The following is a 24,454-nucleotide window of genomic DNA, read 5'->3' as shown; positions in this document are numbered from 1 at the left end:
TAATGAAAGAAAAATCAAATGTGGAAGGGAAAAGTGAATATGAATGACACTAAAATTATAATATTTATGTATATATTACATTGATATGAAGGATGGATGAGAACCAATACCAGGTGTTGTATTGGGCCAATACCCGGCCTTTTTTCAAGGTATCAGTACTTGTGATGGCAATGTGGCAATGTGATGGTATTGAGGCCGTTTTACAATCAGGAACTTAAGGCATACATGTCTGACATTTAGTCAAAATTATTAAAGTATTGAGTTTATCGTGAAAAAGTATACATATAGAAATAGACATTTATTGTAATTTTAAGGGAAAATGCTGCATTAGGATATATGGGGCTCTGAAATATCTGTCATAGTTTTTTGTGGAGATTTTAAGTGAAGATATTTTGGGGATTTTCAATATACCCACAGAAATGGAAGTTTTAATGGCTTTATATGTGGTTTTTAGGACCCATAAAATTTTGCACTAAAAGCTCAATTGGTATTTTGGAAGCGTTATGACAAATTAATAAATGATAAGCACTGTTTACTGTTGTGTCGTGTAATGTTCTTGTCACTGGAGTGTATGAGCAAATTGCTTCAAGCTGCTCTATTCAGTAGGAGGGGAAGTAAATAAAATTAAGTAATAAACATGCAGATTTTTCTTCTTTTTTTTTTCCAAAGGGATTTATTTAATTTGCTGTTTGAAGCCTTTCGTCGTGGGGAAGGTTGCATTCTGCAGCAAGTGTGACATTAGTTTACTAAGAGTCTTCACACCATCGAGGGACAAAAATGAATAAATGCGGCCAAACTGCAATGCAGCACGTGGAGATGGAATACTGTAGGAAATATGTGCAAATTGACTTTTGCGGATAAGGTTGAAGCTGAAGAAACACACATAACACGCTGTGATTTTGACACCTTTGTCTCGCCAAGATCTAAGGGTGACAAGAGGTGTGATGTGAGATTGTAATGAACAAGGGCCACATTTCTATACTCCTTGTTAAAATGAGATGGGAAAAAATGCAACTTGTTATTGTTCACCTTTCAAAACAAGAGTGGCAAAAACAGAGGAATGGAAGTAATGATACCAAGACAAGGGTGGAAATCAAGACATGCCAGATGAGTTTGCAGCTTCAGTTTGCTTTCAATTATTTCGACATGATGCTATTTTTCCATTAATGCAAAACTGGCAAAGGAACTCAGAATAATGGACGACACTTTTGTTAGTGTGATTTCAACACTGTTAGGTGGAAAGAAAATTACACTCACAATGCAAAAATACATTTTCTTTTACTGTCTGCCATAAATTATTTCTTTAATTTAGGTAATTTAATATAACCTAAAATATTTTTTTTCTCTAAATGTCATAATGTCCAATTTGAAAAGAATTTCTCATAACTGCTTCACAATAATTCCGCAAATGAAGTGGCATTATTGAGCCGTTAAAGAAATTCAATATACAGTACCAGTGCCACCAGTTTGAGCTAGCATTGACAGAAAAATATGGTCAAAGGAAATAAGAGCAGTTTAATTAAAATGTTAATCGCACCATCATTGTCCATCTGCCTACAAAAGGCTGAATTAAGCCTCATTAAAGAAATTGTCTTCTGCTTATTTATTATCAACTCTTTGTTTGCTGAGGCTCTTGTGTGTGTATTCATTTCCATATACTCAGTCAACCACTTCATCATATATTCACTCTGTGTGCATGCGGATGCAAGCATATTTACTCAACAGAAGCCTGTGAGCCAGTCCCCCATGATAAGATAAATACAGGACCACTGGGACAGAAAAAAACTCAGAGAAAAGGGGGAAAAGAAAAATATAAGGATGTCATGGAGGTATAACAAAGAAGGAGATGGAAGGGTGGAAGTGAAAGAGACAATCTGGGAAGGTAAATATTTACAGATTCATTGGCTGAGAAGAGATCGTGCTACCCATCTGTGCTGTATTGTGTGTGTTTTTCTGAAATGCTAATGTGTGACACTGCAAGGCTGCTATAGAGTCAGAGGTGGACATTGAAGAGTGTAGTTTGGAGGTTTGTTAAATTGCAGCCTTGAGTTACCGCCGGGGGGAAAAAAAAACATACTAAGACATAATCGTACGTGTTAAAGTCAAAGTCTGCTTTATTGTCAATTTCTTCACATGTCAAGACATACAAAGAGATCGAAATTGCATTTCCTACTATCCCACGGTGGAGACAAGACAGATTACACCCAATTGGTCCACAGACAAACAAAACATTCAAGTACATTCAAGTATTAACTACAGTATAGTGAAAAAAGAAGCATCAAAATGGCCCGAGGGGTAGTCATCGACTGGATTGAAGATACGTAATAGCCACCACACGTGCCTTTATATCGCACTGACCAAGTCAAAAAAAAAAAAAAGAAATTCTTCACAAAAATGTTAATGTTAGCAAAATTATTCCTGTTATGGTGATACTTTATCAAGAATCACAAGGCACCAATTGCTTGCCTTGCCTGACATTAAAATATTTGCTAGTGTACATGCTGACTATAATTGATGCAATTTAGCTATAAACAGAAGTGATGTTCGAAATGTGCACTTTGCTTGATAAGTGTTAAAACCACAGGGCTGTTTCACCATCGTTATTCATGCTGTGACGTGAAAATGCCCACCATGAACAATTTTAATTCTTTGAACGCAAATCTCAGCTGGCTGGCTAAGGCTGACTGTTAACACACGTTAACGAGCAGCTTTAAATCATCACGTCGGCTGTCAGCAAATACACCAGAAATCTTCCTGCAACGATGAAAAGGCAGACAATATACTGGAGGGGTCGCTCAATAATTTCCATCTCCTGGCCCCACTCGCAAATCCCAAATCACGGGCAACTTTATGGTGTCAGAGACTGCCGAGGCCAATAAGCTAATAAAATTTTTGTAACAATCCAAATTTGCTACACCAAATTATTGCAAAGAAGTGCCTCCACATGCAATTTTACTGTAGCGGGGAGAGTAAGCGAGTGAGCTTGTGTTTGGAGGCAAAAGCACTCACAGTGATTTAACAATAGAATTATATAATGACATCACCGATTAGTAAAAATCACCTCAACAATCATTATCTTAGCATTCACTTGCCTATCACTATCTTAGCATTAACTGCAAAAAAATGTGAAATCACTCAACCCCTATAATATGATACATGCTGCTACAATTTAGTGGATCCTCATTATTTCTAGGCCATGCTTCAAACGCTTTAAAAATACACTGGCGCCGATTTTTTTGCAAGATGAATGTAACCTTCAAAGCCCTGAGAAACAATTCTTAAAATGGAAACATCATCTATCAGTATTTATTCCTTTTACATCACACAATACACAGAGGTAGACAACGGTAATCGGTATCTTCATTTTCTGTGATTTACAAAATTAAATAAAAAAATCTTTTGAAGATATGATCAAATCCACAAACACATAAAATAACATGATACAACTTAAAGTAGGCCGTCAATGCTGCCTCAATTACATTGAATGAGAAGGCTAAATAAATAATTCTTGGCGTTAATGGAAGTCATCAGTTTGTGTTGGTGACTGTGCAGTAAGCACAAGCCTTATTCCTGATGTTGCTCAACTTGATTAACATTGTTTTATTCTTTTTTTTAAACTTGTTGGGCTTTATTATAACGTGATATTCATGAATAATAAAACACACCAATGAGATTGCCACATATCCCGGTATATTTATCATTCACCCATCTGTAGCAGAAACAAACATGGGTATTTTTTGATTCATTGATTAATCAACAAAATAACGGATAGATGAATAAATTGCTAAAATAATTGTTAGTTGCGCCCTGACAGAAAACATTACCCCAGTAAGAGTATTGCATATTGTTTACCTAGAATTCATCATAACTTTGGAAGACAAATCAATGCATGTCTTCCCTATGTAAACAAATGACCCACATTCTGTGCAGATAGAGGAATGTTGACTGTGGCAAGTTTCTTTGAGTAAACACCAGCCATTTGTCTGGAAACCTGCAGTGCAAAATAACCTCTGCGCTTGTGTGCAGTAAGTCATTTGTAAAGATCAAGGGAAGGAAGGGAGAGCCCACATGAAAAATGTTTCCACTGGAGCCATCAGTAAACTTTATCATTTAATAAAAGACCCTGAGCAGAACTGCAGTTCAATTGAACTTGAGTGCACATGCAGAAACATGCATGCTTCATTAAGCATGGGTTAGATTTCTGAGAACAGCCAAGACAAAAGGACCAACGGACAGACAGACAATGCGTGTATGCAGCGATCATCCAGCCGGCTAGACAGCTTTGCGCTTCGTTTCAACTCAATCAAACCTTCATGCTTGCAGTGCTGCACCGATTCGACCTGGCCAGTTATCCAATAAGACACAAATAACAGGACAAATAAGGAAACACTTTTGTGAACGAAATGTATGACAGTTTCACTCAGCTTTTATCAGTGAGGGTAAAATATGATGCAAAAAAATCTAAATGAAAGACTACCACAAACTGTAGTATTGATAAAAGCCCTGAAGAAATTAAAGCCCAGATAAGATAGATAAGCTAAGATAGCAAGATAAGCAAAATTAAGATAATGGATAGGTGACTAGATGGATACCAGATTGTCAATAGATTGAAATGAACTTCACAGTTCAAGTGTTGAAATGGAACGGGTTAAGAGTGCATTCCTAAGGCCTTAGCAGCTTAGCAACTAGACGTAACTTAACCTGAAGGCTTACCGCGTTGGCGGCACAGTTCCCTCCCCTGTAGACAACAGAGTGAAAGAATGCAGAGAAATAAAAGCAAGCAACTGAAGACAGTGCTGCCCATCAGTTGTAATCTACCCTCAGTGGTCAAAAAAATACAAACGTCACCCTATCGAGCACGTGCCAGAAATCTCGCACGCAAACTGTGACTGAGATGATGAGAGTGAGAGACCGGAGGGGTGAGTCACAAAGTGAAACATGACAGTGTTGTTAGATGCATCAGCTGTTCTGGTATGTTTGAGCACGTACAGATGGTAAATGAGCAACTAAATATGATTTACCTGTTTATGTTGCGTTGACATGCTGGTGCTAAATAAATTTGTATATTTTGTATCTTAGTCATGGGGGAAATGAAGATTCAAAATTGCTTCATGAAATGGCACTCTGTTCAACATTCGGCTGAGAGCACTCATATGAACGTGAACGCTTTAAAGCAGGAAAGACATGGGTGTCTGAGAAGAGAAAAATCAATTACGTCATTTAATGAATGAGTTATTTCTGGTAATTAAAGCTTTAAGTCTACTCTGTGAGTGTTCATAAATAATACAGAGTGCAATGATGTGTCAATATGACATTTTGAGATGTAAACATGACTTTTGTAACGGCTGTACTTTCACAACACATGATAATAAGAATATTAAGGTTGTCACCATTGAATCATTTTTGAATCGAGAATAACATTTTATTTTCCATATAAGTGTAATGTAAAATCATTTTCCAAATATTGTTTATAGACAAAAAAAGAAATCATCAGTGAAAATAACCAAGTACTTTGGATCAAAACACGATGTTCTAGATGAGCAAAGATTGATTACAAATAGTCTTTTTTTTAAGCAACCTAGTGAAATTTGGTGTGGAGGTCGCTATGTTAATTATTTATGTGCAGTATAATTCAGTATTTGCAGAAATACACAGATAAATAGACTGCTTTTATTATGGAATTTAACACTTGATGGGTGAACAGGCACGCCAGAGACCTTGTGTACAAACATGAAAACAGTTATTTTCATTTACACCTAAGTCATGAAAAAAAAAAGGAAAACAAGAGGATTTATTAGGTTTGGGGGGAGCACTACTCTCCTGAGGAGTAAAACTCGGTTTTATTGAAAGGTAAAGCTTTGTTGAAGCTGAGAGCACACTGAACATGGAAGCTGTCTGTCTTTACATTTCCTTGGATCATTTGGCAGTAAAATAATTGAGGAGCAAATTGCTGAGAATTCCCGTCAGTGAAACCGGGCCAGACTTGCCTTACGTAGTACGTATTTGTTCCTCTCGCTTCCCGCTTCCCTTCCCTCCACATAGTACCATTTTTTTCCCTTTCCTATCTTATCACTGCTTTTTTTTACTTCTTGCTTTCTTTCCAGGCCCCCGGGGAGAGTGACACCCCTCCTGCATGCTATGCCGGTGAAACATTAGCCTCTTCTGATACCTTAAACCTGAAAGAGTGTGACCAGTAAACCAATGAAGGCATGTCATCAGCAACGCCCACGCGCACACACACACACACACACGCACTCAAAGCAGTCACGCTACAACTGCCTGTGTCCTCTTGAAACACAGGGAGGCTTGATATCACCCTGTCACTCGCTCTGACTAATAGAGATGACTAACACATGAACACACACAGACGCTACACAAACACAACCATCTTGGAGCCGTTTGGAGCCAGTCACTAGACTCAAGAGACAGACTGGCAGACAGAAACACATACACACGCATGCAGCATTTATCAACACTTTCAATCAACAGTCAACAGCATCGACTGCAGACAGTTTTATACAGCAAACAAATAACATAGTGTTTAGCAGATTGCTATTTGGTACCTACAAATGTGACATGGGAAATGAGGAAAGAGAGAAATAACGTCTGAGTTGTTTTGTTACAATTGTAGACAGAGTTTTGTTCACAATTTGCCAAGAACTGGGGGGGGTGGCTGGGGGGTTATTGCAAACCATACTCTAAGAAAATATGTGGAAACAGCACAGCCAGAAGGAAAAATAATGCTATTGTCACTTTTTCAGCATGATAAATGTGCGTGAATAAGCTATGTGCAAATGTAATGGGTCAAATAACATTTCAAACGAATCGAAAAATTAATTTACGTAAAATATGTTTATAAAAAAAAAAAAAACAACAGCTAAGAATAGTCGCGACCGTGACATGCCTGTGCTTGGGAAAATTACTTTTTTTTTTTTTTTTTTATGAAAACAAGTGTTAAAGCTTATTTTGTCAATTTATAATCCAAACTTTAAAGTCTGCTGCAGAAATGCTGGTAAATAAATTGATCCTTTGGATTTACTTAAATCTGACACGTATAGGTTGCAAATGATTAAAATGAAATGAAATGTATCACCATGTTTTTTTTTTTGGAACATTTAACAACATAAAACTAAAAACGGATGTTTAAAAAAAAAAAAAAAAAAGAGGCACCGGTAACTAAATCCCTACTAGCAGATTGAAAAGGGAAGGCTAGGTTTCCACAGGTCACATTGTAGGTTAAGGGTCATTGTTCCAGTCATCTACTGAGCCTCACACATTAATTACCTGCTGACCTATCGGATACATCTTAAAAAACATCAAATGTGAAAGTAAAGTTTTTTCTCTTTCCTTTCATCCTAAGAGGTTGATACTGGACCTGCCAGTAGTGAACATCTATGAGAAAGCAAGGTGAAGTGAGGTTGTCGCCTTAATCGAAGAATCCCCACGCCTTGAGGTGGACAGTGATTTCAGAGGTCAGGAACAAACAACCCCTTGGAAAACCGATCCACAAAGCTGACAAGAACTTAAGAATGCCTGGAAGGCCCTCATCCACGGATCGCCCACCACCACCACCTCCATCAATACCTTTCTAGTAACATAATGGGTAGTCCTTCCACTTCTACACCTAGCAGCCGACGAGCCTTGCAGTTATACATTACAACCTAACTGACAGACTCTCCTCCTCTGTGCACAGACAGCAGCAATCAACCCTCAGACACTTACATGAGTTTCATCATTGGCCCCTGTGGTTCAGACATGCTTAATCCAAGAACGTAGTTGGGGGGAGGGGTGGGATCTGCTCGGATCATATAATAAACTGCAAAATAAGTGTGGAGAATCTTCTGACCATGTTCACAAAGTGTGTAACCGCTTTATTCCACTATAACAGGATTTTCTCCATACATTTACTGAAAGCCTGCACTTCATGATTTGACTTTAATTGATAGAAGCGGGAAGAAAACGGTGAAAAAAGTTGTCCGATGATGACAAATTACCAAATATAATGGAATGATCATTCCACTTACAGTGGGAATTATGCATGCTCCTTGTTCTGATGAAATTGGAAAAATGGGTTATGTTAAGGGCAGAGCATTTAGTTGAACAGCCTTTTTCTGAGGGTGATTATCCATTTCAAAACAATGGACTTGAAAACTACCCCTCAAATGTAAATATGCATTCTATTGTATACAAGAAAAAGCTTCCAATACAATGTGGTTTAATTAAGCATTAATGTTAGCAAAAAACTAACAATAAGTTTCTTGTGAAAAATAATATTGCACTAATATAGCATGTGTAAACGTGATTAGAGATGCATATATAAAGTTAAACTATTGGAGCTGGGAAGTCTGTTGCTTATTTTTTTGATTCCACACAGCTATTACACAACTTTCAAGGATTTTCCAAGGCTTATCGCACATTATTTGTAATTTCCACAGTTAGATTTTTTTTTTCCGCTAGGATGCCGAATTGAAATGTTTTTAAATAGTATCTAAAAATATAACTTCAAAAACAATTAGAAACATTTAACTTCAAAAACCTATTACATTACTGCCTTATAGTTACCATGGAATTCCACTGTTGAGGATGTCACGGAAGGAGCTCCGATGTGTGTCTACATGTTTTTGCTGATTAGAGAGGCCAGAAGCATTTAACCCTTCATGACCTCCGCACTGTTGGTGGCATGAAGCAGAAAAGAAATATATATATTTATCTCCTGTCATGTGTGAGTCAAGTAGATAAACCCTGACCTTGCACCGAACAAGAGCTGGTCTGTCTCTTGCTTTGCGGTTAAGTTCTTTTGGTCTGACAAAGCACTAATTGTGAGGCTCCTAACCAAAGCACCTGCCAACCTACACACGCAAGCACATATACAAACTCACGCACACTCAGAGAATCCACTTTCAGTTTGAGTAGTCAGCTTTGACAGCGCACACCTTGGTGAAAAGACAAATGAATGAGTCACTTGATGACTCAAACATTCACACAGATTGGCATTTTTAATTTTTTCTAGGTCCTCTAAACAAGTCTACATCTGGAAGAAAAACTACCCAGACACTTGGATTTGTGTACACACACACAAAGCTGACTCGCACAGCAGAGTAGTCTACCAGTATAAACAAGATCATATGATGAAATGCACTGAGTGTGGTAAGCTTGTGTGGGTCTCCTTAGACGTTTGTCACGGACTTTTAGGATTAGTGTCACTGTGTTGAATTTCATCGGAACACTAAAATAACAACTGGAGACAGTGGAGGAGACCTCTACTAGGCCAAAACAATCGCCTAAAACACAAATCAACACACAGAGACAAGAGTCAATGTTAAAGGGGCATCAGGTCCTGAGCAGAAAAAATAGAATCGTTAAGTCTTCAGCCCCAATGAAAGATAGACCGTGACGAATCAGACACCTAAAAAACTTAGAAGACAGGCTTGACAGACGGTTGGAAAAAGAAAAAAACATGCCATAGCACTGACACAGGAGGAAACTCTTAAACCTGACATAAATTCTAAAGCAAAATATGGGACTGTAAAAGTGTCAAGCATTGGAGATTAACATCCTAATACCAAATAATGTTTCAAACTTGAGGTTGGTACTCTAAACTGCAAAGACCAGATGGGTCAAAAAACCAAACCAAGTATTACATGGTGCAACAGTACAAGTAGGAAAAGTATAAATACATACGTAATATTTAAGCGATCCGCAAATGTGTAAAATAAATACATATAAACAATATAAACAAAAAGATAAAAACTAATAATATAATGCAGTGATCCATGATGTAAATATCCATGTCTTATGTGTAATTACTGTACCTTTCAGCATGTATTTAACTGTTGACTTACATTGACCTAAAAGTTACCTCTATACTGCACAGATATAAACATGTACTGAATTGTGCAATAAATGGATTTCACTTGCTTAGGGCAAGATATAAATGCCTTAACGTATTTAATCTGCAATGGCAGAATAAGTTAGATAAAAGATAATGGCAAACGGGCAGAATAACATTGTCATATTTCTTAACTAAACACCGTACTGAAGCACAAATACCTCATACACTGCTTATCTGAAAACATGTTTGCTTGCCATTTAATTCCTGGGAAAGCCTTACTTAAGGATAAGAGGTTATCATCTGGCAACAGCAATAACATCCTTGCATATAATATACACATGCTCCTAAATCACTCTGTAATATGAAAAGATTTGAGCCAGATATAAGCCATAAACCCATTTTCACATGAATCGCTTCATGTCGTATTATCTTGCTTATATTTAAGCACAGCAACAATCAATCACAGTCAAACTGATTATTTTTACACACAGGGTGCATTATACTTTAGTTTGTGCAGGAGGGATATGGTTTTAGAGGTATATATTGGGATTGAAAATTTGGAGGGGAGATTGTTGTCAATGATGTCACTGCGCATTTTGAAAACTAAATTCATATTCAGGGGTTGTATTGCCACATGCAGAGCAGAAACAGCTAAGAATAGCATTATCAAAGGGAAATACTGTGTAATGAAAGGAAGAACCTTAACTCCAGGCATAAGAACAACAAATCTGAGTAAAGTAGTGTGAACAAAAGAGCAGAGTTTGAGAAGATATGATGGCATAAAGTATGTGCAATACTGTGAGAGTGCTAAGATGTACGGAGTGTGCAAATGTCGCTGTTAAATGAGACTATTCTGAATACATTAAGGGTTTTCTCGCTTTTGTTTTATGTTGATGCAGTTATACCCCTGCTGCTCCTAAGTTCTGTTTATGATGTTTGGTTTATTCCCTTGATGTACCTGCGGGGAAGTCTCCTGCAAACCTAGAGGTGACACTGTGACGAATTGTGTCATGCTGAACAAAGATTTCCAACCCGTACTACAAGAAAACTATAAGATACATTTGATTAAAGTCAGAAAATCTTGTCTTCGGGATTCAAATAGTATTAAAAGGTGACCTAAATAGCAACAGTGATGGAAGACGACATCATCATTAAGGTGATGTCTCCTTTCAAAACCATGAGTCCACTAAAGGTCAAAAGCTTGACTTACCGCTCTTTCAAGAAGTCAACCACTCTTCTGAAGTCATCAATGCAATACTCTCTCTTCATGTCCATGAGTACGCTGTCTGAGGCTGATTGTACAGGAACATGAAGGAAGGCATAGACGCGCGGATGATTCAATATCTTCGCCATCTCCTAAAGACGAGAAATGAAGGGTACCATTTGTTAAATGTTTCAAAAGATTCAAGAAAGTAGGAGGCTCACAAATGTATTCATGTGTTTACAGGGACTAATAATTATGATGATGAAAAGTGTTTTTCGCCGCATTTTCTAATGTTCATTTCTGTAAAACCAAACGAAAAAAGATTTGGGACTGTCACTGCAGTCTGTTGTTGTTTTTTTGTAAGAACAATCGGTTTAAAATAACATGCTTTTAAATATGCCATATTAATTAGGATAGTTTTCAGGGCTATTAATTTTTTTTCGAATCATAATTTCCACAACTAAAAGGCTGGAGAGGGCACAGATGTTAAATTTGTCTGATGGACATCATCAAGGTGGTATCATTAGCATGTTAATCACCACAAGAAGGGGAGAGAGAAAAGGAGAGGGAAGAATAAAATGATTTAATGATTCCCTACAAGAATGTGCTGATTGCAGTCCGTCTTCTCATTAAGACCTATTGAAGAAGGTTCCTACTTTATGCGCAGACAAACGCACATGTACACGCACGTACGCGCACACACGTCCTCACACAGACATAGAGAGCTCAGTCACAGTGCACCGTAGGGGGTTGACCACTGCAAGCTCCAAATTAGAAAGAATTAATTTGGATGGGGAAAAAAGCTGCTTGATTGGTGACAGAAATCAGCTTGCTACAAGTATGAGAGAATATATGTATGTGTGTGCATGTGTGTGAGAGTGGGTTAAAGAAAAACAATTCAAGTACATCATAAAATAATGTTTGCTCTTGTACTGTGTGGAGAACTGACAATCAGTATTTCATTTCAAAGTGCTGCCAAACCACTCTGCTTTGAGTGATTTGATTATTAACAATTTTTTGGTCTTACCTAAGTTCTACATTGTCAGAAGAGCGACTGACCATCTACTTGCAAGCAACCTTAATATTAGTTTTCTTCCTTCTTTTAGACCAAAATATCAACTGATAACAGAAAAAGAAACTATTGAATATACAGCCAAAAGAAATTCATGAAAAACTGGAATATGTAAAGTAGCACACATGGTTGCGGTTATTTCCGTGTAAGAAAAATAATGTATGGGAAAAAAAGCCTCAGGTTGAAAATAAAATAATGTTGAATTTACTCAATGTCATTTTGTCAAATGGTTGCATGAAATAAGATCTGAGGGAATGCAAACACTATTGCTGGATAGCAAACACATTTTCTAGTTGGACAATGTTGAATATCAACCAGGTATGCTGATAAACTAATTTTATTATTATTAAATATATATTCTGTATATAGTATGGGAACATATCAATATGTGATGATGCAATCTCTCAGGCTGACAACGCTGTACTCGCTGTCTGTCTTGATTGACTAGACAGCGACATAAAATTGTCATCATCAAAACATCAATGCTGAAGTGTTCACTTCATATTTATAGGTTTTAGTGCCGGGAAGTGTCCCAGTGTTTTATTCAATTTTTTTGTTTTCTTTGAGTTATTTCATCGGTCTCGTCTGGAAGATGATTTTTATTGTACAGTTAACAGACATACATCGAAGTGTGTGCTCTGAATCTATGCTAAATTTTACAATAATACGTTATCAAAATCGTGCAAAAAAAAAAGAACACGTCAAAGAAACCATCAGAGCTCGTGTGACATGCATGTCCAGTGTGAGTGTAATCAGCATGTACAGGTCATAGTACACACTGGGACGAAGCCAAACTGTCGCCTTTAGCACTTGTGAACTGAGCTTAGTGAGCTGTCAATTATTTTGATGAGGAGAGTCATCTGTCTGGAGGTCAGCAATGGATACCAGGGTAGAAACTGGATCCATGCGTGTAAATTCCTTGTTTCTGTGTGGATATGTTCATCGTAGTGTTGTTTTAGTATGCAAGCGGCATACATTATTAGGCAATGCAATATGTTGCAGTCAAGATACACCAGATGACTCCCAGATGACAGGGTTGCATATGTATACGAGTGCTGGCGATGAATGAGGTCTGAACGTGGTAGTTTAAGAAGCAGGGCACTGCTGAAGGCAACTGCGGGATTAATCCATAAGGGGAGGAATTTTCATTCACATGAGCCATTTATCGTGTGTGTCTGACAGAGTGCATCCCATCCTCCAATCATTATCCACAATCCTGATATGAATCTCTGTCGTTAGCGATCCCTGCAGAGAGCAGGCCTTTTTAGTGCTCACGGACACTTTCGCGAATCCGCAGAGAAAATGATGTGGCGATAACGACAGCACGTTCAAACATCACCTCGTGAGCTGATGATCTTTTTCTGTTAAATTGTGGTACAAGTACATCTTTGAGGATGAGTTGTGATTATCAGTTTCACATTGGTATAACAGTGTGTCACTTTTTCCCTCCCTGCCCCATGAAGCCTATCGTTCTCGCTCACGCGAGTGAGGCACGAAGCCCTTTCATCTTCGCTATATCAGCTCTGATAAACACACAAATCAGAAAGGTTCTATTTAACTGCCTTAGCTCAAAGGATCTGATATCTAGCCCCTTAAAATCAGATAGCGCTGAAAGGAACAGACAGTATACGGTAGGCAGGGAAAATGGGAGGGGGGGGGTAGAAAAACACTAGGTTGAAAGATCTCATACTAACTTATACGTCTCTCCTCTATTTCATAAAAAACAAACAAACTGCAGTCTTTTGTTTTCTTTAGAAAGTTCTCTTCTGGGGATTTGACTGTTGCTCTCTGAACCATGGCCTTCCTGTGCTTGTTTGCAAGCTTACATTACAGATAAAATGTATTTTTTAGATTTTGGGGGTGACAAAGAGAGAGACAGTCTGTGGTTTGTTCGTTCAGGAAGTCCAGAATCCAGTTCTATATCAATGGACTCACCCCAAGAACGTTATGGCAGATGAGAGATCTTGAAGGACGTAGGAGATCACTTTGTAAATGTGTTTTTTGATCATTTGTCCAATGCTGAAAGGTAAAATATATTATTTGTAGCTTGGGTTGAAATATTTATTTTGTGACAACAGCGCTGGAACTTGACTGGTGCACCTTATATATTTGGACACCTATACACAAACCTACAAGTTGTATTAAGTGGGTATACCCAAGGGAGTCTGAGGGGAACCGTATTCTATATCTGTTCCCAGGATAGTACGTCAAATCCCACTTGGTGGGAAGTGCATTCAGCCGCAGCCAAGAGAAAGTGAGCTTCTTATGATATATACATCTCAAGGATCGTACTTAATTTTCCCATGAGGGTAACGTCAGCATTCAGCACCACACACAGTGTGGTTACGATACATGGATTGTACAAATTAAAAAATCAATGGGACATTGCCATCACCCGTTAATAGTGACTGAGCTGACTCTATTATGCATCTGAATCAGCTTGCAAAACAGTTTTGGAAGTAATTAAAAAATACATACACAAATATTTCAGTAATGTCTCAGGCTCCTTATTGGAACTATATTAATTACTTTTAAGTGTATTTTGTTTTAAGAACACGCAGTTACTCTGACTTTTTAAGTCCAACAAAAATGTCTGGTTACAAAAGATTACAGATCTCAAATTAATACATGCATGTTAAAGTTGTTTGTGTGTAAACCAATGACTTGTAGTTTCATTTAACTTTGTAACACTCATTTCACCAGAATAAGACCATCTGCTGTTTTGAAAACGGACTACCGATGATCGTGAATTAATATTTATGTACTTTGTGTGTTTTGCATTGGTGTATGTTGTTGTCTATTTTACTTCATAGATTTAAAATGACAACAATATATAATTACTATCATTATTACAAACGCATTTGTATAATAACAGATACCGGAGATTTGGTAGACTAAAGGTCATATCAAAAGTGAGCATATTTGTTTCACTTTGTATCATGAAATCCAAGGTAATTCAAGTGCAACCCATGAGTTTAGCGACACTCTCAGCAGGATTTAAAAAAAAAAAAAAAACTAGATGCTGCCAAGTGGAGGGAAAAAAATGGCCCAATTAAAACACTTTCTAAAAAAAATGAAGAAGAAAGGTGCCTGTGTCGAATTGCTGAGGCAGATGAAGCACACCTCGGCCTTCATCTACAGTGTTTAGTGAGGTGGAGCAAAATAGACAGGAAACAGCTGCACATTAGCAAGATATTCGGTGGTTTGTTAAAACGGTAGACGAAAGGCTTAAATGGTGAATGCATTCTTAAGGTGTTGTTTTTGCTCATTAAATTCTATAATTATACTGAAAAGAACTCAACATTTTCAATCTCCAACAACCATGGCAAGCATAGTCTCCAGAAACCCTTTAAATTGATTACCATCATTCAGAAAACAAAGGACTATGAAAGAAGCCAGAGGTCATAATTTTCGAGACGTATGAGAACAGTTTGACTGTGGGGGCTTCATTTGGTGTGGCGGTCCCTCACACAATGCAACATTAAGCCGCTAATGTGAAGAGGCCCCCAAAGGGTTCATTAAAACGAAAATGGTCGTGAAGTGTTGGCATCTAAGTGTAGTTTGCTTGTGTGCAAGTCTCGGTGTGAAGGTGAAAAATGGGTGTGGGGAATTATTCCGTATTTGTTCACATGTGTGAGACTTACTATCTCATTGGAATTTTAACATTTTAAAAGTCCATGTCATGGCATATGGGACTGCGAGATTTCTGTTAGAATAAAGCAGAAAATGTAAAGTAAATTCCTCCGAGCTTGTATGGTCATTTATGAGCCCACTACTGCATAGCACTATGTGTGGAATGTGTGAACAGCATATCTAATAGCTCTCTGGTCAAACTCCGAGGATCTTTGAGGAGGATGTTTAATGGACAAGAGCAATTTCATTCATCTCAGCCTGGCTGATTGCTGCAACGTACGAGGCTACTTTCACACCTCATTTGCTGCTACCATGCTCAATTCAATCACACGCGGGGCTTGCAAAAGCAGCCGCACAGGTAGCATCGTGTGCATGCGTGCACAGACACCTTACACGATCAAAGGATAATCTGGTGCACCTTTGACAGCCATTTAGCAATTCATTATCAGGTGGCTCAATGGACACCTGGATGAATGGCAAAAAAAAAATCTGAAAGTGTCAAAATGGAAGAAAACGAGGAACAAAAATGTGGCATTTTACTTAAAACGAAAAAAGGAAAATACTGATTGCTGAATGCAATCAACTAAAACGTCAGAGAGCAGAGGACCAAGAGAGGCGACTCTGCCTGTAACTGCTCCAATCAGCAAATGGTACCGAGGATGTCTGACAGGAGGAAAAAAAAAAAGAGAGAGAAGAAAAAGGCAGCACATGAGAGGAAATTGCATGTTCTTGGGTGTCAGGCGGAGACAAGGCAGAGAATAATGTGAGCGAGTGTGCTTGGAGGGGTGAACTTTTCAAAGGAAGAGAAGAGGTTACTTAACATTTTCAGTTTCAATCACGGCCATTTACTATGATGCTGTTTCGCAGTATAAGCGCTGTTCTTTTTAAAATGAAAAGGGAGCAGGCTGTAATTTGGACATCACTCTATGTGATGACTACATCGACTTTTGGTCTTTATCATCAAACCGGTCTTATTGCTGTGATTACCACTGTCATGTAGAAAGTGGACAAACTGTCGCAATTAGAAGAAATGTACAAATTTAAAGGTAGGAAAATTTGATGTTTTTATTAATTTTACAGGAAACAGTTAAGTGGGAGAGAGGATGCAAGTCTGTCATAAAGATGAGAAATCAGCTCATTGTGTTGTGTATATTTCACTTGGCCATATTACAGAAAGCTGCTTCCAAAGGGATGTGCAATGTGATGTAGAATGAATGAATGCATGAATGAATGAATAAATGAACAAACAAATAAATAAATGAAATAAAATATAGAAATAGTAGAATACTGGATACATAGGCGATATCGACCAAATAATGACATACTAATCTGGCTACGTTTGAGAGGTTAATATTCCCTTGAAATTAAAAAGAAGGATCTTTATCAGGTTTACTTTTTACGCCAATTAGCAACCTTATAGTTTATGGTTGCTGCAAGCTCAAAAGGAGCAAACAAAAAATATAATTCAGCAAAAAGTTGACATTGGTGCCAATAAATAGTCATCAACGTGGCGTTTACAAGTAGGTCAGCAAAGAGGGTTGTGGAAGTGGATAGGAAACAAATCAAGAAGTGAAGTGTGGGTGGAAGTTGAGTGAAGAAAGGGTAAATGGGGGACAAGAGCAACAAAAGACAAAGATAAGTTGAAGATGATGACGCTTATCTTTTTTCTATTTAGGTTAATTGGCTGAGGAATTAAACGAAAAAAGATATAATTCAATGTGATGCACGGACAGTAACAATAAACGGGTTGCGAGCATATGAAATGATTATTAAAATACACACAGAGAGACTAAGATAGTGTGTCATCCGAGCATATTTCTAATTATCAGTTAATTGTTATTCCCTATCATTAGGAGGGTGGTTTTTAATTGTAATGTAGCCAAGCAGAAACCCTACCTATACATGTGGGGGACAATTAGCCACCTCCATTAACCCCTGGTTAATTACAACCACCACTGCTACATCCCACAGCTCTGTTCTCACTCCTCTTTACCCCTCAAATCTATCCCCGGGCCTTCATCCCCATTTTCCTGTAGTTCTGTCCTCATTTTAGTTTATGATAGCCAATCAGTCTTAATTGTTTGATTCAAATGCATATAGTGTAGGGTGTCAACTTTACAAGTTTGTCTTTCTTTTCTAGGTTAGAACTCCGTTTGAGTCCTCCATGTAATCTCTTTCTCCCTTTTTAATTTTCGCTTCAACATTTCCAAATAAATTTCCTCAGAGATTGATCGTAATTTCAAAAAGATAAGCACAATTGCTTCTCAGAAATGAGCAATCACATATTCATAGGCTAAATATGGTGGGGGACCCTGGAAAAGTAAACCTGTGCAGAAAACACTATCATAACATCTTAAGAGAAATGCAATTTTGGTCATCGTAGCCCAAACAGAATACACAAAGTAGAAAAGAATGCTACAAGGATGACAATCAGCTTAATCATTTCAAAATAATTTTTAAAGTTGCATTTTACTAAAACTGGAAATAATCATTTATAAGTAGATTTAATTTATAAAATTATCATGAGGAACAGCTAGCAATTTGAAATAAATAGTAACAATACCAGCAGAACAGTGGCCTGGATGTACCCTGCTTCTTGCTCAGAATCAACTGAGATAGGATCCAGCACAGCCACATCCAGTTACCGTTTTTGGATGGAGAACATACTTTAAATTGTTGAGTAATAATGTCTAGATGTTACTGACCACTGAACAAATTCATATAAAATAATGGAATTATTGTTTGACCACATCATGCATTATTGATTTATAGTAATTATCAATCTTGAGTCATTCAAATTATTCCAACAAATAAGAGTCACATGTTAATCTATCCTCCACATTCCTTAAATATGTATTAATTTCTGATCCTGCCTCCCCAAAAACAATTTGTTGTCTGGGTTAGTAAGTCTATTTCCTATTGAATATTGTGACTTCATCTACTGTTACCACTGACTGAGACAATAGATGCAGAAAAAAACACACCAAGATAGGATAAAAACTGGGAGATTTCAATGATAGTAAGTCAGACTGACAAGACGCATGGCAAAGAGCAGCCTGAACAGAGAGAGGAAGAGGGCATAACAATGTCCATTGTTCCATTAGGCAAGGCAATAATGACTGATAAAATGAGACTACTAAAGAGGACACAATGGTCCTTAATTGACTCATTAGTGAGAGAGGAGAATGAACTGCACTAATGAATGGAGGTTTGCAGCCATACTGCTTGCTAAGCAAAATAGAAAGGCATTTAGTTTATTAAATCTAGACAAAGCAATATTTGTCCACTAGAAGCGATAACAAAATGCCACAGGGACACCACAAAACAAAAAAAAATAAAAAAAAATCTCTACACTCAGCTCTATTATCATTATTAGTATTTGTTTTTTCCAAAGACACGTTCTGACAACATCTCCTGGTACCCTTGCCATGAATTAACACGAATGTTTGTGGTTTTATGTACCTCAAGGTGTTCCAGGATGTAAGGAGGGTTGGTCATCCCGAGCCTAAGCATAGCCCCTTCAGGAATCTCCTCAACCAGCCTCCACAGTAGAGTGGGCAGGTCAGTCCCAATGTCTCGGCCATAAGCTCCAGTGTCTTCGCTGGTCAGCCAGACTTCACATACTCCCTCTAAACAGACATAAAAACAAGAAAATATTGCAGACGTGAACAAAAGACCCTTTTCCATTGAACAATGTGATTCAATACAGTTAAGTGTAGTGTAAATATTGTGCGTCTTTTGTAAAGGATCCTAAATTATTGCGGCACCCATTTGTCGAGGGTTGCAGGCTCACCCTACATCAGCTCAACAAACTGCCATTCCCTAATTAGCTGACACACACACACACACACTCGAAGAGGAATTAAGATCATGTTCATTGTTCAGTATACAGATAATATCCGCCTTGTACCGTGTCACGTCATCTTTAGTTAAGTCATTGGCAAGCTGCATGTTGTCCTCCTGCTATGAAGACGGCTACATAGTACGTAGCCCGCGGTAGAAATACAAGCCAGCTCAAGATGAATCGTTGTAAACTGTAAACCGGCAAGCAGAACTGAACTGTGCAGCTTGAGACGCAGCTTTAATTTCACTTGTGCACGAACAATACATTGCCACGGTAAATACATATAACACAACCTTATTGTGGTAACTAGCATGCAATACACAAGAGGACTTTCTTTGCTACGAGAAGGAACCCTGGAGGATCGTTTTTATTATTAATTGGATTTCATATCACCTTATTTCAGACCTGTGTCTGCAATAGGAACATGCTTGAAAAGGGGAGCTTTCACAATTTTATACAAAAGAGGATGATTAAAAACAGCAGCTTTTTTTTCTTCAAATTTAGCAACTAAAGAAAAATTAACATATAATGTCAATCTAAATAAAATTTACAACTAACTCAATTTTATTTATGAAGGCCTTAATAACAAGAAAGAGTCTCAAACAGTTGCCAAATAATAATAACATAAGTCTTAATAATTTTTCATGTGAGTAAAAGTATTTGAACATATTATTGACATACAGGTGTGCTTTGTTGCCCAGATGTGTTGTAATACATTGATGTTTCAAATAATAAATATCACCAAATGGCAATGGTCTGTTTCAGATTTTCCATTTCGTTGCAGAGGTCTGCATTTATTTGGTTAAGAGAGCTGCCGGTTGGTGGGAAAATAAGCAATTGTGAAGCTGAGAGAAAATGGAAAATAAATCAGAGCCACTGCGCAAATGTTGGCCATAGCCAATAGGAGTGATGGAGGTGCAGTCTATTTTTCACAGAAGACTTAATGGAAAAAAAATAGACTACTGTTGCTCCACCCAAAGTTACAAACGACTCATAAAAAGAAGTTAAGCAATTACAGGCAGACATTAGCCAAAAAGGACAAAACAGCCCTTAAGAATTGTGCGATAAAGTATTTTGGATAGATGATACTAAATTGAATTTATCAAAGTGAAGGAGGAAAAGCTTAAGCTTTGAAAAGGTTCTGCTCATGAACTCAAACTCAGCTACGTGAAACTCCACGGAGGTTAAATCAAGGCTTGAGCAGAATGCCTTCTTCTGGAACAAGCTAATTAATATATGCATTAATACAACACATGCATTTTTTTGCTGTAAAACTCAAATGTCCTCGGTCAACAGAAAAATAAGACTTAAATTCAGTTTGGAGTACAGACAACTGAAACGTTACTGAGGAGGGGGAGAAAAAAAGGCTACATTTGACATTCAGTAGTCAGTTTTATGCACAATTATAGTCCAAAATGCTAATCAAAAATCACACCAGTCCCTTTAATTGCTGATAAGACTTTCCTTGTCATTGATTCTTTGCTGCAAGGCCATCACAGTCACTCACAATAATTAAAATAACCACCTTATAAACATGATTCTCGTAAAGTGAAGGTCATCTACAGCAAGAGGAGATTTATCCTGCTTCGTGCTAAATTAGAGCATCGCTGACTACTACAGCTTAATGAGCTAACTGTCATTAGGCTGCAGGTCTGGAAATAGTTGATTGTCTGCTTAAGCTATGTGTTACGACATATCCCGGATCATGCAGGCAAATCTAAATGCATTTGCACTTGCAGGGAGGCAGTGGTACACACTCACAAACACACAACTGTCATCCCCATTAGCCAAGTGGAGTCGGACGGAAAGATGCATGTGGTCATTCAGAGAGGAGAAATGGTGTGGCTAATTGGATGCGTGTGAGTGTGGAACACTTAAAGGAGTAAAAGCATATTTAAAGGTGTGCAGGGAACCACAAAAATTAAAAATGATAATTGTCCAGATTAAGAGGGTTTTCAAAGGCTCATCATCATTGACAATAGGATGCACTAATGGTTTTTGCAGGACAGCTACATCTACAAACACATCCATCAATCACGCATGATCAAGTACTGAGCAAAACACACACATGCACACACGTGCACACACTAAAAAAAAAAACAACGGGATAGTGGGAAGATTTGCTTCTGTATGCAATTAATTAAAGACAGTTCACCTTGGACCAACAATCAGAATGGCTTGGTTCATTAAATTCACCTAATCGCTATCTTAAGTTATTAATTTGAAATTTGAGGAAGTAAACGGGGACTTTTTTAAGTATACCATTTTGCAGATAGTGGAGGTGAAGGTTAATTAAGGATAAAATGACGTCAGCAACAACCAATGTGGAGTAAAACATAAGATTAAAACTAGTGGTGGATTGCGCATGCGTGTTTTATATGTGAGCAGTGTCTTGGCAATTAATTGCTGCGGATTTCTTATTTTTGTTTGTTTCTTTATTTAAACAATGGGCGAATTCACATCAGCTAATGTTACTTTGTATGGACTCAAAAAAGCCACGCTCTTGCCTTTGCTTGCATCATGCATGATTGATGTATTCCTGTAGCTGCCACAAAAAAGACATCACATTTTGTGTCAAAGCTCTGTCCTAGTTAATTGCAAGCCACATGCTTTAGAAAGAACTAGACCTGCTGTAAATGCAGCAGGGAGCTAATTTTGTCCTTTTCAAAACAAAATTCTAGTCACTACGCACATGCTTCTGCCAAGCCATTAAGCCTGGATATTATTGTCTGATATTAAAATGTTCATGGTCCTCTGCTAATTATGTTTTCGGGAAAGAGGCCACATTGCAGGGGTCCCAATACACCCAATGACCTGCCCAGTTGATTGCAGCCTCTGCTTGATCAGTAGGCTTGTTTGTATTATCACGTCAATCGGGTTACCGCTGGCAAAAGATGTGAGCGTTGAGTCGGAAATGTTAGCTTGGTCTCCCTCATCTGTGCACTAAAACATACACAGCTGTTTCCTCTGCTTTCAATTTGTGCAGCAAAATGAGGGGCCGCAAATTGTATCAGAAATTCCATTCTAAGGCATATTAATGGAAAATATGACATCCTGAATTAAAATTAACTTTTTATCTTGCATTCAACCTCCTGGGGTTCACTACAAGAACTACAAAATGGTAAACCAAGAATCTTTACATGGAAACAATAGTTAAATAGTTGTAATGAAAATGAACCCATGTCAACAATCTCAAAGCACTTTGATTACCTGAAATGGTGGTAATGGGCAAATACATGAAAACCAGTAGTAGCAATCTCACTTTAAAAATAATTGATGGATCGTAATGCCATGCAAACTACACTAGAGAATGTAGCATTGCCATGCAAACTACACTAAAAAGTGGAGAGGTAAAAGTAGACTTTGCTGAAAAAGTCTGAATCTTATACAACTTTTGAATTGTGGTCAAAATGTTGCTGCAAACCTCGTATGTGCATGTTCATGAAACAAAACCCTCAAGCCTAACCATTTTATTTCAGTAACTCAACAAATGTAAACAAGGGCCAAGGCAGAAGAACTTTTCCTGCACACAATTGCCATTCAGTTAACTTTGGCACAGCCTCGTAAGGACCGCAAAACAACGGAAGATGAAAGGAGACAAGGGACTGGCGGTAACCTATGTGGGCTAAAGAGCAGGACCCACTTTGTTTAGGGTATGAGCAGTCTTAGCTGCCAAAGAGAAGTACAGACACAAAGAATAATACACAATACCAGAGGAAACAGCTGTGCAGAGGCCTGAAGCTGTGACCACCCATACCTATAGCATACAAACAGCATGAAATCATGTAAGCACACCTGCAAAATCTAATCAAATTAAAGAGCATGATCTGAACATACATACACACATTAAACGGCTATGGCTATATAGTCTGTCAACAATTAACGTATCAAATGCCAATGAAAAAAAAAAAAAAGAACACGTAAAGGGTGTTGGCATCTCTGTAAAGAGAATTGTCATTATTGTACATTAGAGAATAATTTGATTTTCCACAGGTTACTTCCTCTTCCATATGCTTAATTTTCTTCTAATATTTATTTGATATATTAAAGGTCATATTTTTTTAGAAGGATCAACTGGATACTGCCACTGGCTTAGAAGTTTTTAACAGATTGTAAATTACATGAGCATGAAAATGATCTCATTAAACTGCAGTAAAACCCGATTTTCCCAGTCACAAATCAACCAATTGCTTTAAATGTTACAAAACATCCAGTATGCAGCATGTGAGTGAGCTTGACAGTAGAAGAGGAAAAGAAAAAAATGTTTCGATCATTTTTTTTTTAGGTTTCTGTCAGTGGACTGTCCATATAAACAAATCTGTGGTCTACACGCTGGTAAATGTTTACACTTTAAACACTCACGCCCTCATCACACATCACAAGGGCTTAAAAAATGCTTAGCTGTGTGTTTCTTTGTGTCATGGAAAACAAGGATTTGATACAGTCTAACAGGATCAGCTTCATGTGCATTATAATCTATAATCTAATAAACATTAGCACTCACGCAACCAGTAAGAAAGTGCATGACCTCATGAACAGCAATAACAGCTTGGATAGATCCCTTTGAGAATATTAGCTTAAGTGATCTAACAGCTTGTACAGTATGGTCTAAATCTTGTATTTGTAGTTTAAAGCATTTTAAATGGAAAGGATATGGAGGTCAAACACACCAAGAACAGCCCAGGTTAGTTTTGGACTTTTATTTTTACTGAAACCATTTTAAATAGGTGGCATATGCACCACTCAGTGAACACTCCCTTTTAAATGATTTAAATAAGCCTCAACCGCGACTCGTTTCCCTTGATTTGACCCGAGTCAACTCTCCGAGTCGATTCCCATGGAGATGATAATTAGACAGAATATAAATAT

The 24,454-nt window shown here is 37.7% G+C and overlaps 1 protein-coding gene across 8 annotated transcripts in view; it reads right to left on the bottom strand.

The window, feature by feature from the left end:
- The window catches only part of cdkal1 (CDK5 regulatory subunit associated protein 1-like 1), a 250,989-nt gene that overhangs the window by 155,645 nt on the left and 70,890 nt on the right, over window positions 1-24,454 (bottom strand). For all 8 annotated transcript variants that reach the window (XR_007483875.2, XR_007483876.2, XR_007483877.2 and 5 more), the window contains 2 exons: window positions 19,204-19,370; window positions 11,043-11,188 (listed from right to left, as the gene is read on the bottom strand). Coding sequence is in view for 4 of the 8 variants with exons in the window: in XM_049730254.2 (XP_049586211.1) it covers window positions 11,043-11,188; window positions 19,204-19,370 (313 nt within the window). In the remaining 4 variants the exon portion in view is untranslated. The remainder of the gene's footprint in view (window positions 1-11,042; window positions 11,189-19,203; window positions 19,371-24,454) is intronic.

The sequence above is a fragment of the Syngnathus scovelli genome, chromosome 9, assembly GCF_024217435.2.
Source record: "Syngnathus scovelli strain Florida chromosome 9, RoL_Ssco_1.2, whole genome shotgun sequence".
Taxonomy (NCBI): domain Eukaryota; kingdom Metazoa; phylum Chordata; class Actinopteri; order Syngnathiformes; family Syngnathidae; genus Syngnathus; species Syngnathus scovelli.
This window is presented reverse-complemented; position numbering and strand designations above follow the sequence as displayed.